Source organism: Mus caroli, chromosome 13 (genome assembly GCF_900094665.2).
Source record: "Mus caroli chromosome 13, CAROLI_EIJ_v1.1, whole genome shotgun sequence".
NCBI classification, from domain to species: Eukaryota; Metazoa; Chordata; class Mammalia; order Rodentia; family Muridae; genus Mus; species Mus caroli.
In genome coordinates this window covers 110,041,100-110,057,797 of record NC_034582.1, presented here as the reverse complement: position 1 = coordinate 110,057,797, position 16,698 = coordinate 110,041,100, and the positions used below count along the sequence as shown (strand labels likewise).

General features: G+C 38.7%; 1 protein-coding gene across 2 annotated transcripts in view; it reads left to right on the top strand.

Moving 5' to 3' along the window:
* Parp8 (poly(ADP-ribose) polymerase family member 8) overlaps positions 1 to 11,981 on the top strand; it is a 176,479-nt gene extending 164,498 nt beyond the window's left edge. For both annotated transcript variants that reach the window (XM_021180032.2, XM_029468348.1), the window contains 4 exons: positions 2,560 to 2,633; positions 3,636 to 3,705; positions 4,487 to 4,571; positions 11,607 to 11,981. In XM_021180032.2, coding sequence (XP_021035691.1) covers positions 2,560 to 2,633; positions 3,636 to 3,705; positions 4,487 to 4,571; positions 11,607 to 11,709 — 332 coding nt within the window. In that variant the 3' untranslated portion in view covers positions 11,710 to 11,981. The remainder of the gene's footprint in view (positions 1 to 2,559; positions 2,634 to 3,635; positions 3,706 to 4,486; positions 4,572 to 11,606) is intronic.
* Positions 11,982 to 16,698: the final 4,717 nt, after the last annotated feature.

The following is a 16,698-nucleotide window of genomic DNA, read 5'->3' as shown; positions in this document are numbered from 1 at the left end:
GAGAGAGAGAGAGAGAGAGAGAGAGAGAGAGAGAGAGAGAGAGAGAGAGAGAAAGAGTGTCTGTCTGACATGATCACAATGCACGTTTCCAGGGAATGTTTTACACGTGGTTCCTGAATGCTAAATCTCAGTATTCCCGAACTGCAGGAAATGATACTTAGAGAAGTCTGTTAGCTAAGAGACCATTAGCCTGGCCCGTCTGTCTGTTCATTAGTCAAGGTCTGTGCAAATTCAACCACAATGAGTTACTTTTTAGTGGTGACATAAATTGAGTTCTTAAACATAGACTTAGAAATATCAGTTATCAAAAAGACAATAAAAGGCCGATGGAAAGAAAACGTACAATTTCAGATAGCAAAAGATGGGAACTATAAATATATAATGAAGAGTTGTAATTAGACAAAGTTAAGTATGATGTTATGTTTCCACCTGACTACTATTGCTTGGCAAGTTGACTTACATAGAAGGGGAAACAGCCCTTCATTCTGTCCCTAGAATCTTCCTATCAGTGAATCTAGTGAATCAGCTATCATGTAGTTTTTCAGTTTCTCAGAGCATCCACTGTGTAGCACTCAACTGGGAGATGGGTTGTTCTGGTTGTCTTAAGAAAGCCTGACCCCATGCCAGACACCTGGTGAGTGGGAATGAATTAGATTACACCCAGTTGCCTAGATATGGCTGATCCATCAGACACCTTTTGTGTGGCTTTTCTGATCTTGTTTCTCAAGCCATGTGAGATTTATGTATATCTGATGTCTATCTGATATCTATCTATCTATCTATCTATCTATCTATCTATCTATCTATCATCTATCTATCTATCTATCTATCTATCTATCTATCTATCTATCATCTACCTATCTATCTATCTATCTATCTATCTATCTATCTATATTATCTATTACATTGTAACAGAGCAAGTATGAAATACTGTTATACATGGGGGTGGGGTGAGGGGTTATGTTTGTGGACCCCATTTCCCTAACTGGGCTGCCTTGTTTGACCTCAGTGGTATAGGATGGCACCAGCCCTGCAGTGACTTAATGTGTAGGGGTATCGGGGTGGTGGTGAAAGAGCTGATACAGGAAGGGCTCTCCTCCATCTCAGAGGAGAAGGGGAGGGGGAGGGGGAGGATCTGGAGGAGAATCTCTAAGGGGGGTGCTAGGAGGAGGCAGGCTGATATTTGAATGAAAAGTGAATAAATAAATTACTAAAAAAGGAAATACTGTTATTCTGAGATATCAACATAGCACTAAAGATAAGTGTCAGATGGACAAAATAGTATTGAGATAGGCAATGGGAAATAACTAAAATCAGATTTAAAACTAAATACTGTTTAGCTAAATAGTACATCAGCAACATAGATAGCCAAAATGACAACAAAAAATCAAAATTTTTTGATTTCTACTTCTTACGCTAGTGCATAGAGTGCTTAAATGGGATTGTAGAAACAGTTGGGAGAAGACTAGGTACAGACTGAATGGATGCAAAATTTTGTCTCTGCATGTGCACTTATCTAGAAGGGAGTCTACAGCTTTCATCAGAATCTGAAGGGCCCTTGACATATTTCTAAAAGGAGGACTCAAGGACTTGGGTGATAGAGACCTTGAGTTCTGTTTATAGCCCAGGTTGGGGCAGGGGGTAGGGGTGTAAAGTCCCCAGAGAGAGATGAAGTTGTGGTTAGTTTTGAGGTCTGAAGATATAGAGCCTAGACCAGCCCTGCAGGCAATACTTCACCTCCCCCCACCCCATTCTACATATCAAGTCTGTTCCTACCCACCCATGACACTTCCAGAGAATGCCTGGCTTAGAAAAGGTTAGAAAAACTTCCTTTGCAAATTTCTGAGCAGCTCTGCTCCTTCCACCAAGATACTCATTGACGTTCAAGAATTTCTCAGTTTCTGGTGTGGTAGTATGTCGAACATTCTCATAAATTTAGTTTTTGCATAGTTTATAATGAAATATGCATTGGTTCTCTTTTTCTAAAATACTTCACAGCAGAACATTATATCATGACCTCAATAGAGCAAAAGCTAAAATTTATGATTGAGCACAGATAAAAGAATATATAGTTTTTTGAGTTAGAAAGATAGTAATTTCTACACAGACACAGAAGTGAGTGTATATTAGCAGTTTACAACACCATGTTGAACTCTCTCTTTTCTCCTGTCTGAATTTTCCACTCTGTATCTTATCATAGTACTCAACAGACAATACGGATGGAATTTAATTGTAATTCACTAAACATTTTAAAATCAACTTCTGTAAGTACTCTAGTTATAGTGTATACAAAATAATTTTCTGTCCCTATTTTCAATGCCAAGAACAAACAGAGAGATTCCTATTTTACAATCCTTCTGGGGTATCTCATACCTTCAGAACATCAGCTCCGAGGACTGGGGTACAAGCAGCTGTTGCCTCGTGAGCCTGTCATGTCTGCATCTGGCACAGTGTGATTAGACTTCAGCATACAGTACAGGTTTTGACATACATCGATTGTACTTTTGTTTGCTTCAGTCAGCCGTGTCTCTGAGTTCCTACTGTGCTGATGTTTTTCAGGGATGAACAAGAAGCAGAAGGTGTCAACCAAGGACGAGCCAGCTTCCAGTAGTAAAAGCAGCAATGCATCACAGGTGCTGTAGTCACTCACAAGTCAGGGGTGAACTGCAGTTTCATTACACAGCCGGATATCAATAAATACTGAGGATTATTAAGCCCTCAAAATATACTTTAAGTGGTCATTACTCATAAGGGAGTCAAACTCACTCTACGTGCAAAAACCTCATTGCTTGTAGGTAATAATTAATATACATTCATGAAAACACACACACACATTCTGGTGTCTCACTGTACTACCAGAGTCTAGTCTCTGGTGAATAAAACTAGATTATTTCTCCCGTCCTCTTGACAAAACAAAGTATAAACATGCTTAAGTCAGAGGACTATTAGATGAGGAAGAACAATAGCTCACAGAAAGGGCTGTTTAATATTATAGAGAAGTTAATACTGGAACAAGTGCTACATGGCATGCTCATGAATCCTTCTGAGAAGGATCGCCTTTGAGTATAGCACTGGAAATATAGCGAAATCTCATGCTCTCGTGAGAGTGTAAGAATGTAGTCAGGAAACGGAGACCCATCTGATGAAGAATAAGCACTGCTCATCTAAAATCTGAAAGTAAGCCCGGAGGGAGTGCTTTGAAACCTCCGTGGCTCCAGTAAATGTTGTTGTAAATGTGGGTCAGTTTGGCTGGCTGGTTGTATTATCTACAGCGGTTGATTCTAATGTTTGAAAACATCATGCAAACTTCATTGTTTGCCTTGATATACATTTGTCAGCCTCACCGGTAAAACTAACTTTGAATTCTACTTATGTGTTATGAGACTACTGAACTCTGTCTTAACATTGCTTCAGGTCAGTGGCCTTATGAAGGACTCGACAGAGATCATCTAAATACATTAAACGATGCAACAAAAACAGCTGGAGGTTAAAAGAATGCATAGATGGTGGTAGATAACTCTCCACGACCATCTTATTGGTCCATGCTTATTAATGACAAGCTCTTGTTGTTGATGCTTACCAGAGTGCCCAATTTTAAATTTTAACTGTAAGTTTTCAATTGTTTTATGATTTAGTCTCAGAAAAAAGGACAGCAATCCCAGTTCCTGCAAAGCCGTAACTTGAAATGCATAGCCTTATGTGAAGGTGAGTGTCTGAGTCTTATATCCTACCTTTGTATTTCAGAGCTGAAGTGTGTTTACAGAGAGCTCATGATGAAATAGTGGAGTATTGTTCCATAAGACCGTCTCAGAGGGCACTGTGGGAAATGAACATACGTGAGATCTTAGAGGCTAAAACCAAAGTGCAGAACTGGCGTGGGTTCAGACAGGGCAGTATTATTCCTGGCAGATTTTCCAAACATAACTCAGCTTTCAGATAGTGTAATTCTTATTTGTTCTTGTGATACTTCCTCCTCAAGTTGTTGCTTGACTGTGTAAGATAATGAAAACCTTGAACGAGCCATGCACCAAGAAGAAAACATGATAGGACTTTCCATCACTTCAGGGAAGGTGTTTCTTTCTGAGCTCCATGCAGAAAGATTGAGCGGTAGTTTGGAAGACCATAGGCTTTTTTTTTGTTCTTGCTCTAATGTCTGACGGACTTCAAGTCATCTTTTCTTTCTGAATTAAGACTTTCCTTACCCTTTAGTGTATGTCTCAAGTGTTCCACTCCTGACTGTTATGTGTGACAGTGAGTTGCTGTCTGTGCTTTCAGGACCCATTTATTTCTGCTGGTAGTCAAATGATTTCCTTACTGGCCAAGTGGACTTTGGTTGATTTCATTTACATTTATTGATAGCTTATGTGGTTAGGTATTCATTATATGTTCCTTTGGACAGATTTCAGAGAGACGGACGATAGTTACTTAATTGGATTCCCGTTCCTTTCGAATGAAATAGGTCTTTAATTATGTCTTCCACTTTCAGTGATCACGTCACCTGACCTGCACAAACATGGCGAGATATGGGTTGTCCCAAACACGGATCATGTCTGTACAAGATTCTTTTTTGTGTAAGTCTACATGCTCAGATTTGTACGTTACTGGGTTTTCTACAAATGAAAGACTGACTGCAGTATTGTTTGTTCAATTTAGCTGCCAAATATAACAAACAAATAATAGAACGTCTCATGAGTCTAACGATTGATACATCTCAGTATGCTTATTGAAGTTTGTAATGGTTACTTGCTGTTAATCTATAAGAACTAAAGGAACACCTTCTATATATGCTTTAATAATGAAAGTTTCTAGAATCATGGACAGAGAATACAATAATGAAAATGTTCTATAAAAATGAATGTACATTTCATTGTATATAGGCTGGCAAGATATTGCATGTTGGCCTGTGTATTTGTTGGCACGTGAATAGAAAATCATTGTCTTCATTCCAAATCCACGGATGCAGTCAGCCAGCCTGAGTCTTCACTCCATCTTTGCATCTGTAGTCCCACTTCCCCTGCCTGGCCACAACTCTTTCCAGACCTAGGCACAGAAAGGATTTTTAAGAATGAACTGAGTTGTTGGTTTATAGTTTATGGAGTATCTGAAAACAAATTGAAAAGTGATCTGGGTTCTTTTGTAAGTATGTCAATGCGATGGCATTAAAATTGCTACAATCCATTATAGATCCACAGGACCCATGTGTTTCATGTTTGGATCCAAGAGCATGTGGGCAGCTTGTCCACGAGGAGAGATTCTATGGAAACTGATTTTCTTATGGCATTTATTCACTGGCTCCAGGTTTCACAGGAAATGGGTATAGCAGCTAGAACTCCTGGTTTTATCAGGGAGTTTTGAGTTTAAACTCCACAGAAATTAGGAAGAACAATCACCAAGTTGTATAACCTCCCTAAGCTTCATCAACAAAATGAGAACAGTATGCCTACCTGCATCACTTAGAGTCAACAGCAAGCAGATGGCTCACAAAGAACATTGATACTTTTATTACCCACAATTAGATGATTTGCAAAGGTGTAGCTGTGGGGCCTCAGCACATCTAGAGTAGCTTTTTGGATATAATAGCAGTAGGATTGTTCTACATCCTCAGGTCCAGATGGCTGAGTCAGGAAGAGGTCCTTTGGCAGGACCCCTACTTGACCAAACTCTACTCTAAGCGGAGGCCAGTGGAGCTCATGACTGAAGTCTATACAGGTCAGCCTAGGAGGGACGAATAACAGCGAGAAGGACTCAGGGCCTGTGCGGTACTAGGAAAGCTGTCAGTATACATTACACTACAAGATTATTTGGCAATTAAGCCGATGTAGTTCTCTAGTACAAAGCTCATAAAACATTCTCATTTTTCTTGACTAAGCTTCAATTACAGAATTACCTTACCTATCTAGTAAGCTTGAGAGGTTGATAAAAGGATAACTCCAGGATCTTTTCCTGTAGTCTGTTCTTTTGTAGCTTACAAAAATTCAGATTGATTGAACAGAACAGACAGCCTTACATGCAGAAGTAGCTCAGTTCTCAATGTGACCTTTTTATATTTTCAAAAATGATACATAAAACACTTGTAGATGATTAATTATAGGAGGAAAGGACTCCTGTTCTACACAGTAGTGAACAGAGAAGCAAAGCTGCCTGATGAAAATCAGTGTGCCCAGATGCTTTCAAAATGATTCACAGGAGAAATCTTTATTAAGGTAATTTTCATTGCTTTGTAAACACAATGAGATGTCATTTTTTTTTTCACCTCAGTAGATGGAACTCATTAGGTAAGACTGATAATTTCAGAACACACCACGGAGAAAATTCATTCAGTCCATTATTGTACATTCTAATTACAGCTTTTAGTCTCGTCCTTCATAAAAGACACAACCACAGGGCTGTGCCTCCCTTATGAGTGTAGCAACTAGGAAAGAGTAAGTCAATGAGGATGAGATTAACAAGCAAGTTCATTAGCAAGATCTCAAGTGTAGCATCAGGTAGGATCACATAAAACATTTGTCTGCAGAAGATGGGGCCAAATATGTCAGGTCCTTGGGCCAAGCAGCTCTTAGTCTTACGTCCTTTTCAGGAATTCCGCTTCGGTCCAGTTTGCCTTCGGTCCAGTTCAAATATCTCCTCATGATAAAATTTTCTTGAAAATGGGTCAAGAAGACTATGGTGTCTTGGCTCTCCTGTGGTACATGGCAGAGCTTAGACTTAAAATTGAATCCATTAGCCTTTAGACTGATTAAAATCCCTTGGAGTAAAATTTCCTTCCCTTCTCTTTCTCTGCCCTACCTACATGCAGCTCTCTGTATTTGATTTTACCCAATGGTCAGTAACTTGTTCTAAATTTTGGCGTTGTGAACGATAGTCTCACTACCATGATGCTTTTGAACTCAGCCATAATCCTCCTGCCTCACCTTCCCAAGTATAGGGACTATATATGGTTTTTACTTAGTTTTTTTTTTTTTTTTTAGTTTAAAAACTTTTAGTCTGATATAATAATAATGTATAAGATAGGAAATATATAATGACCATCAGGTAAAATCAGTGTCATCTTTAGTGATGCGTTTATAAAAGGTGGACACTGTTCAACTGTAGACTTTGATAGGAAGCAATGTGCTTATACAATTAGACGCCAGAACCTCACCTTTGCCTGTGTGAACATAAATACTGATTGGGCTGCTTGATCTCTGATCTCTAAGTGAACCCAGTTTGTTCCCAAGCAAGATCCCCTTCCTAGCACTAAGCTGCTCTGTCACCTCCTCACAGTACATGGCAGCTGCCTCTTACCCTTGAGAGTCTTCAGTGCTTCACAGACCGATCTGTTCTCTGCAGTGCTTATATTCCATGCGGGTAGAGGTCTGGTACGTAGCTTCTTAGCCCCGCCATTGCTTCTGGCTTCCTGCCTCGGATACCAAACTTCACTTGTTGTGCCAAGATTTTCACGACTGAGGTTCTGTTCTTTCTCAGTGAAGCAGAGATTTTGTCCTCTGCTCTGTCTCTCTCCATTTGTCTTTGTATACATGCCATTGATCGGGTAGGAGAGAATGAAGACCTGCATTTTAACTGATCTTTGACTACTTGCTCTCAAAGATCCCAACAATACCTTTGAAAAAGTAAAGCTATTTTTACAATAACCTTAAGGAATTAATGTATTCCAAGTGAAAGCCATCATTTAAAATCTCTTTGTAACATCTCTCACACACGTGTGTCTAATTTTCACTCCTTATCCAATTCTTCCATCTTGCTTCCCTCCTTCCATTAGCATCTCGGTGCATCAGCTCAGTGCAAACTGGGTAATGCCCAAGGCATATTTCTGTCGTTGCATTTTCCATTTTCCTGCATGTCCTTCTCCCTAGCCCAACCTCTTTGTAGTCACTGACTGTGTGGGTCCATTTGTATTTGTGTCCATGGTGTTTGTCAGGTAGGAGTGCGTGACTGACAGCTGCATTTTAACTGTTCAGTAACCATTTGTTCTCAAATGTCTTAATAATACCTTTAAAAAAACTCAACGCATACTAAGAAGGATCCATTATTTAAAATGCCTTTGCAGCATCTCAATGCCTTTTGTCTATTCTAAGCTGTGATTTTCAGTGTCCTTCACTTCATTATATTTACCTGCTCCTAGGTATAATCTTTGTTTTTGCTGTTTTCTCCTATAAACACCTCCATTCCTGTAGCACTATCACTGTCTCCCACAGAATTCATTTAAAAAGTTCTTCTTGCTTTTAATTTCATTGCTCTCAATGAAATTTTGTTGCTGTGCCATGACAGATTTACTAACTGCTAGGATTTTTACACCGATAAAATAGGTTTGATATGCAGAATTTTTATTTTTATTTTTGGGTTTGTGTTGTTGTTGATGGTGGTTGTGGTGGTGGTGGTGGTGATCTAGTTTGGTGTTTTGAGGCAAGGTTTCTCTGTGTAGCTTTGCCTGTTCTGGAACTCAGTTTGTCCACCAGGCTGGCCTGGATTTCCAAGATATGCCCACCTCTTCCTCCCAAGTGCTGGGAGTAAAGGCGTGCACCACCATGCCCAGCCTCATACGTAGAAATTTAAGACAAGAAAAAAGAAGAAACATGGTTCTGCTTTTGAAGCTCTCAGACCTTGCATGCTGAGCAGACGCTCAGACCCATAGCTGCATTCCCAGTGCCTGTTTCTCAAGGCGAGCTCAAGCCCTTCTCTGGCTTCCTCATCAAAAGTGACATCTGAAGTCACCTTTAGTTTTGTACACTGTCTCTGTACTTCTAGGCTGCTTTGCCCCTGCCTCGCCCCTGAAGTATTTTGAATAGCTCTGTTTCCTCCCCTCATGCAGTTCTCTTTATGAATTGGTAGTATCAAAGATGGCTTATGCGGGAGCTGTGAGTGCATCCTGTATGGAGGCATCTACAAAATCCCGAGGGATCCATGTTAATGGAAAGAGTATATGTGACTTTAATGTCTCAGATATATTTCATTGGTGATACCTGTGGAAAACTGTATCAGAAGAAGATGTGAGGATTGGAAATGTGGAGATACATATTCTAGGAATGAGCATTCAAGTGAAAATTAAAACCTGGGAGATGCTGAAAGGGGTGAGGGTGTTCGCATATATCCAGGAGAAAGGGAAATGGTTCAGCCTGGAGACTGAGGAAGAAGAGGGAAAGGCAGCAAAGGGATGAAGCAGTGTAGCTGAGAAAGACAGTAACAGAGAAAGAGACATACAGACAGACAGACACACACACACACACACAGAGAGAGAGAGAGAGAGAGAGAGAGAGAGAGAGAGAGAGAGAGAGAGAGAGAAGTAATATAGTGGTGAGCTATATGTTATGTATTTTACTCATAGGATATAATGTATCCTGAGCACATCAACCATGAGGCCCAGGAGGCTTTTTTGAGACTTAAGTAGAACATTAAGGTCAGGAGGGAAAATGTACAAGGTTGAGCCAAAGTTGGCAAATTACAACGATTTTTACATAAAAATCCCATCACCGATCAATTTCACATTGCACAGAGCAGAGAAAATAGCATATCAGCTGCATGCCAGTTAGGCTAAGCATGCCCTACTCATTGAAAGTCCAGATCGGAGAGTGTACCAGAACTGTCACAGAGAGTGAATCCACCCGAACGGAGTGCTTTAAAGTTGTACCGAGGTGGTAATCTGAAGTTGGAAATCACAAAGACCTGGCACCCTGGTCTCTCTCAGGGCAGTGTGTTCTTCTCTGTCTCTTCATCTCTCTCCCAGCCTCCTCCTCTTCCCTTCCCAGTCCTGGAGAGTTAGTCTGTCCTAGAAAACCACAGTCATATACCTGTGGTATGGTAGTATGGGAAGCTGCCTGCCTTCTTTTAAGAAACATGGACTTGCCATCTGTGTTTATACAAAAATCAAGTCAGGCTGGCTTTTTCTTAGGGTTTCTATTAGCATAACATTTCAATATAGCATTTCATACATATGCATAATGCGTTCTAACCCTTGCATTCTAACAGTGCATTCAGTTGTATTCTAACTCCTGGTCTCCTCCACCTCCTGTGAACCCCCTTCCTTTTCTTAAATATAAGATCATATATTTTGCTTGCACAATAAAGAATAACTATACACAACCTGCCCCAAACTTCTGATGTAGTTTGAACAACTCAACATTTTTTCACTCTTATTGTAAAGGAATGCTTTGATTTATTGCTTTATATGTGTATATATGTATGTGCTTACTTGAGCTTATATGTACCATATGCATGCAGTTGCCCCCCCAAGGGTTGTCAGATGTCCTAGGAGTGAAGTTATATGCAGGTTGCCGTGAACCACTTGCTATAGATACTGGAGACCAAGCCTGAGTCCGCAAGAGCAGGACTTGCTGCTTAGCCATCTCTCCAACCCATGTATGTTCTGATTTTTAATGTGACATTTACTGTTTGATTTCCTGAGAAAATATTAGTGCTTGGACTATGCGCTAGGCATTTTAATGAGGTCCCATCTTACAGTAATATTATAGCACTGAGGTGGAAGAAACAGAGCAAGTTGTATGTAAACTAGGAAAATTGTATGGTAAGCGTCAAACAAGTTTATCAATATTCTGGGCCAGCTCCACTCTTGGAACCTGGACTAGATGCAAGTGGAATTATCCCTCTGTGTGTAAGCAGTGTATTATGTAAGGAGCTAAGTTCCCATTTCTGCGTGAGAGTGCTTTCTTTTCCCACCTCATGCTATCTCAAGAGAATGTCAGTATGGCAAGGAAAAGACAGAAGAAGCCTTCACTCATCTCGGAGACGCTGTGCTTATGCCTCTGCTTATCTATTTTGAAGTAATTACCACTTCTCTACGTCGTCTTTCTTAAAGCCATTTTTATGTCATAAAATTAATTCATCACCTATTTCACTCTGAATATTATCATCTCAAGTTTGAAAATGTGTTCTTTGGAAGTCCTTATTGCCTAAGTCAGCTTATTTGAGGAAATGAATTATCTAAAATGTAATTATTTCTTTCTCAAGCACTTAGCAATTGCTGTCCTTTAGAATCACATCTTCACTTTTTTTTTTTTTTCTCTTTTTTAACTGCTAGGCTGAACTTAGCTGGTTTGCAGTCTTATGTGAAGTGCCAGCATAAACAAAAATGTATTACAGACAAAGAGAACAGGCCTCTGGTTGATACGGAATGCTGGAGTGCTGATTATGCAACACAGTAGTTAGAAAGTGGCCATGGTGAGGAAGCCAGGGTAGACCCTGAAGCCAGTGCAGGTGAGGGAGGGGGCAGCTGAGACATGAGTGGACTGAAGACGTCCAGAATACAAGGGGCATGAAGGTGTAGGTGCTAGATTCTTTTGCAGTTGATGTCACAGCAGCCGGTGGGAGAGATGCTTGCATTGTGGGTGTCCCTACCAGTCTGGCAGTGCTTTATGGGAGATGAAGCACTTAACATCGAAATGGACAGAAGGGAATAAGTGAAGGTCTGGCAGAAAAGAACAAATGATACCTACCAAGTTTCACCTTTAACACACATTACAAGATGCAACTAAAACCAAATTGCCTTGTGTCTTTAGTGCCCTTGTATGACCTTTAGGAATCAAATGGGATTTTGAAGCCATTTAAACAGTGCCGTCTTTGTCCATAGATCCTGTTTCTGCTTTCTGTTGTAGCTATGAAGATGGCCAGGTGGGAGATGCCAATATCAACACACAAGAAGGAGGTATTCACAAAGAGATACTCCGTGTGATTGGTAATCAGACTGCGACTGGTTAAAGGAAGACCACGTAACAGGATCTGAAAGCCTTCCTCGGGTTCAAAGCTGGATTTTGAACTGAAGAAGATGACAAAATAATTTATTGTTATTATAAACAAAATTAACCCTTTGAATACTGATTTTTTTTTTCTTAGTATTTCTAAATATTTCATTAAATGCCTAAAATGGTATAAGATTTACCGATTGTAGGGTTATGGAATCTAGTAAATAAACATTAAACAGCACTTAAACTGAAGTTTGGGTTGCGTACACAATAAACAGATTGAAAAAACAGTTTTGTGCTGATATTTTTATATGAAATCCTTTAATTGGACATTTGGTATCATATACTGCTATTTTAGAGTACTGAAGTAGAATTGAAGTCGTTTTATAATGGCTTCTAAATCTGCCAGACAGCCTGCAATAAGGACAATGTCTGCACGTGGCAGTGTGCTCAGTCAGTCTGAGTCACACCAACATTTGAATGCCATAGGAGGGGTATTCCTATTCTCATGTCTTTTCTTATAAAACGGCAGTTAGGTCCAGAGGCAGTGCCGTGCCAGAAGGCATGGAGCACACCCATCTGTAGATGCCATGTTTCAGGATGTGCGACTGAGCACATGTGTGCATGTTCATGCTGCATGTATTTTGACAACAGAGATGGATAGCTTCTTCATTCTGTCATTTAGTGAACAGAAAATCACAATCAATAGGCAGTAAATATGGACATAAACTGCGAAATGAGCCAAATTTACTATAGTTCATTTACATATACAAAAAAATACTTATACACTCATTTTTTTCCCCGATAGTTTGATGAAATTTCTCACTGGTTAATATAACTAATTTAAAATGTTACCTGAAAGTCAACTAGGGGAAAAGTAATGTCCCTGGTGGCTCAAATCTGTATTTAAATACTTGGTTGATTTTTAAAAAGGACCACAGAAGTAACAGAAAGTGCGCATTTCTTATTTCTTCCAGTGGAGTTTACTTGTACCATACCTGTATTTTTATATTTTCCATCTGCTACCTCTGATTATTTTTTTCATATTGAGAAAGAACGTAAACTTTGAAGCTTCTTTTACATTAAAAGAACACAAGCTGACAGAGAAAACTCACCTCCCTTTCAGCACTTCTTCATCGAGAGTCATGCGCTCATCCAGTCCTTTCTGTTCCTTTGTTTCTTAGATTCATAGGCCTTTCAAGTTTTAACTGACATTGTTTATTTTGCTATATGAACGATACCTTTGGAATCAGACCATTCATGGAAGCAGTTTAATTAGTGAGTCTGCCACTCTATTTAGACCCTGAATCAAGGCTCCTATCTGATTTTGTGTAAACAGAAAAAACTACAAGCGTGTCATCATTTGCAGTTGTGGTGTAATGACTTTCCTCGTTATTCCCGTTGGCATAAAAGGCGAGAGGCGGCTCATGCTTGTTGTCAGGGGTTGCAGTTTAGGATGATTTTACTGGTCATTTGTTTTCCTTATACTATAAGTAATTGAAATGCCACCACTTATGGGGAAAAAAAAAAAAAACAGAATTGAAGAGGTTAGGATACAAGAGGAGGAGGAGCATTGATTTGTTGTGACTTGTCCCTCTGATCTAGGGAGTAATATCAGCATATTAGATCCTCTATTGAGCTTTCAGTGATCAGTGATTTGAAGACTTGTGTGGCATGAGAATATCATTTACTTCTTTCTACCAGACATCCTAAGTCATTGCAACAATATTTTGAGATATTTTCTAGGCAACAAAAAAAGGAAGTGATTTTATGGGATGTTGTACATGGGATAATAATATAAAGATGTAATTCCTAAATTTAAAATGGGTGCTTGTCTTAGGATCCTCCTATCAAGTCACCAGTGAGGAACCTCCGAAAAGTCTGTAGAATGCCTCCTAGCTTAATTGAAACTCCCTGACCAATTATGGTTTCATTTAGTAGTTAGTATGCTGTACTAGAATATGAACCAGAAGGATGACCTGTACTTGCATTCAAGGGAGATAATTAAGAAGAGGGAAAACTGACATCAAGAACTTCTACTGCCAATTTAAGAGTACAAGAAAATTTGCCTACTCAAGTAGAAAAGTAATTGGTCGTTTAATACCCATTTAATACAACACAGCAATGGGCATTTTATGATAATTAAATGAGTTATCTTAAAATGATCATCGAGTTGTATTACCTTCCCAGAATTAGTTTCCCACAGTTGCATCAGAACTTTTATAAGCAAATATTCTAAAAGGAGGAAAACTTTTATTGAACTTTTGAAATTGGAACTCTTATGATACATTAATGAAAATGCTTATATTTCTAAAGGACGTAATTTCTACGGATACCGTTAGTAGGTGAACACCCTACTTCTAAAACTCAAGGTCTCTAAAAAATTCAGAAACAACTATCATCCTATGACCCAGTTGCCCTATTAGGGTGATTTTACTTGATGACTCTAGAAATTTTAGATGGTATTGCAGTTTAATTATCGTTGGAAATCTATCCATTGTCTTTTCTAACAGTAATGTTAGCTCTGTGTCGTTGCTACTCAGTACTGCCCACAAAGCAAACCTCATCCGTCATATAGAGTAGGGTCCATTCTTTCTTATGTTGCTAATTTTTATGGAACATTTCATTAGGAAACATTCTTCCTCTTTTGCTACAAAATAGAGATGAAATGACTGGAAATTGAAGCAGAGAAAAATGTAATGAGATATAAATAATGAAGTACCACAGATTATGTCACAGTGAAGCACTTTGATGTGACCAGGAGTATGCTAGGCTGGTCGTTATTCTCAGTCAGATGTTGCGTTTGAAGGTTTTTTATTTAAACTTGAATTTTACAAGTGCCATATCGTTAGAATTGCTGTGAAACACTGTAGAAATAAGAGATGAACCCAAGCTGAGATGATTGTTCCTCCTTGGAAATTTTAAGAATATGGCATAGTAGCCACTCCGTTTCCACTCCTCTACTGATTAAAAGTGAGCATTAAATATGGAAGTCTATAATCTTTAATATCCCTTGAGACTTTTACCAATGCTTGCCAAATTGGTAAACGTTTCATTAATCATAACTTGTTTCAGGACATGCAAGTTTCAGAGAGCATTCAAGACAAACTCATCCACAACTTTCATCACACAGTAATTTAATATCACGAAGGGCCACTCAATCTTGGATCATCTCTCATCCAAATGAATAGAGATATCATGGTGACATTTGAAGCACATTAAAGAAACATACTATCCTATTGGCCTGCTGAATTCTTTGTTCTAACACTACCTCAGCACTAAAGAGTGGCTGCTTATCAAAGCAAATTGGTTTCCAGAGTAAGGAACAAATACAATTTTACAGACTGAAGTCGTCAAATCAATCAACAGTTGAGACCATACTAGACACAGACATTGCCGGCTCCTTCCCAACGGCAGTAGCCTAGGCATCTTAGTCACAGCAATTAATGACATAGTTAAGGAGTTATTGCAAAGGATTTAAGTGGCATAATTAGAAGTTAATTAGTTCACTGTTAGGTTCATTTTCTACATGGGCCACTTTCATGTCCAATCACAGTTACGCACACTAAAGGGTTAAAGAGTTTAAAGAGCAAAACAAAACAACCCCAGTTGCTGTGCTAGGATGACAAACTGAATATTCAAATAATGTTGGCAACTATTGCCTAAGAAATTTTTGTCAGCTCATCTATGGATTTTATGTATAATATTACCCAGTAAATTTTTCTTGGGGACTTTGTACACACCATGAAATATAGACTTTTTTGTCAGTCAAAAGTATCTCAAGTAGCTTTTAGACAAAACATATCCATGAGTGTGAAAAAGCTGTCGTGAGGAATAGATTACATTACCCAATTTCCAGCAAGCAAAAAATAAATAAATAAATAAAAATAAATAAATAAAAATAAATAGTACGTATTTACATAGTCAATGTCATTTAATGTTCTAAAACAGTTTCTTCAAATCTGCCCAATATTTAATGTATCATTTGAGAGTTTTAAAACTGCAGCCACTCCTTTATGTAAACATTAAGGTATGCCTATGTTTCTTTGACAACCTTCTTTACAAGAGATTTCTTGACTTTTGTGCACAGAATAGTATTGCAACCTGCTATTTAGCCTTTGGTGCCTTAGAGTTCTTCTAACCATTTAACAATATGTACATAATGTAAATACTGCCAAGAGATCACTAAGGCCAAATATTTTCTCTATTCACTTTTTATTGCACTTGCTTTCTATTGCTCCCTCAGCCTCTTTTATCCAGCTTTGTAATAGTTCTAACATTGTAGCCAATGTAAATGTTTACTTTCAATAAATCTGGATTTGTTCAACAAGTGTCTATGTGGGCACTGCTTTGCAGACTCGGGGAGGCCCTGTTGGTAAATCTTTCTTCTAAGGACTGCATATTGGATGGTCTCAACAAACTCTAAAAATGATGTTGCCATTGTGGCTTTAAAATTATTTTTTAATAGTGGGGAAAAGAGAAAAAAAAAAGCTTTTCCCATTATTCCCTCCCCACATAGTTGCAATGCATATAACTGGCTATGAGGATGCCGCTATGGCTTCAGATTCTGAACCACTTGAGGTTCAGATGTAAGGGGTTGAAAAATATTTGTATATGTTTTATAAGCTTCTGCTCATGGTATCTGGATTCAATATTTCAGATCATTTCAGATGAATGATTTTTTTCTAGATGTGTTAGTCATTGTAAAATTATTTGGGAGAGGGCAGAAAGGGGGTGAGAAAGAATTTTACTATGTGGACTAATCTGGCCAAAGACTCGTGTAACTTGGACTGGCCCAAAATTTACAGCAATCCTTCTGCTCCAGTCTCCTAAATGCTACAATTACAAGCGTTGAGACATCAAGTTTAATTATAAGATTTTTTAGGGTATGTGCTGTAGAGGCAGATGCATAAGTCTTTTGAACCACCACATTTTATAAACTACCTTATTAACTGAGCAAGATATTAAGTCTATAAATAAAATATGGCCTTGTAGACAGTAATAG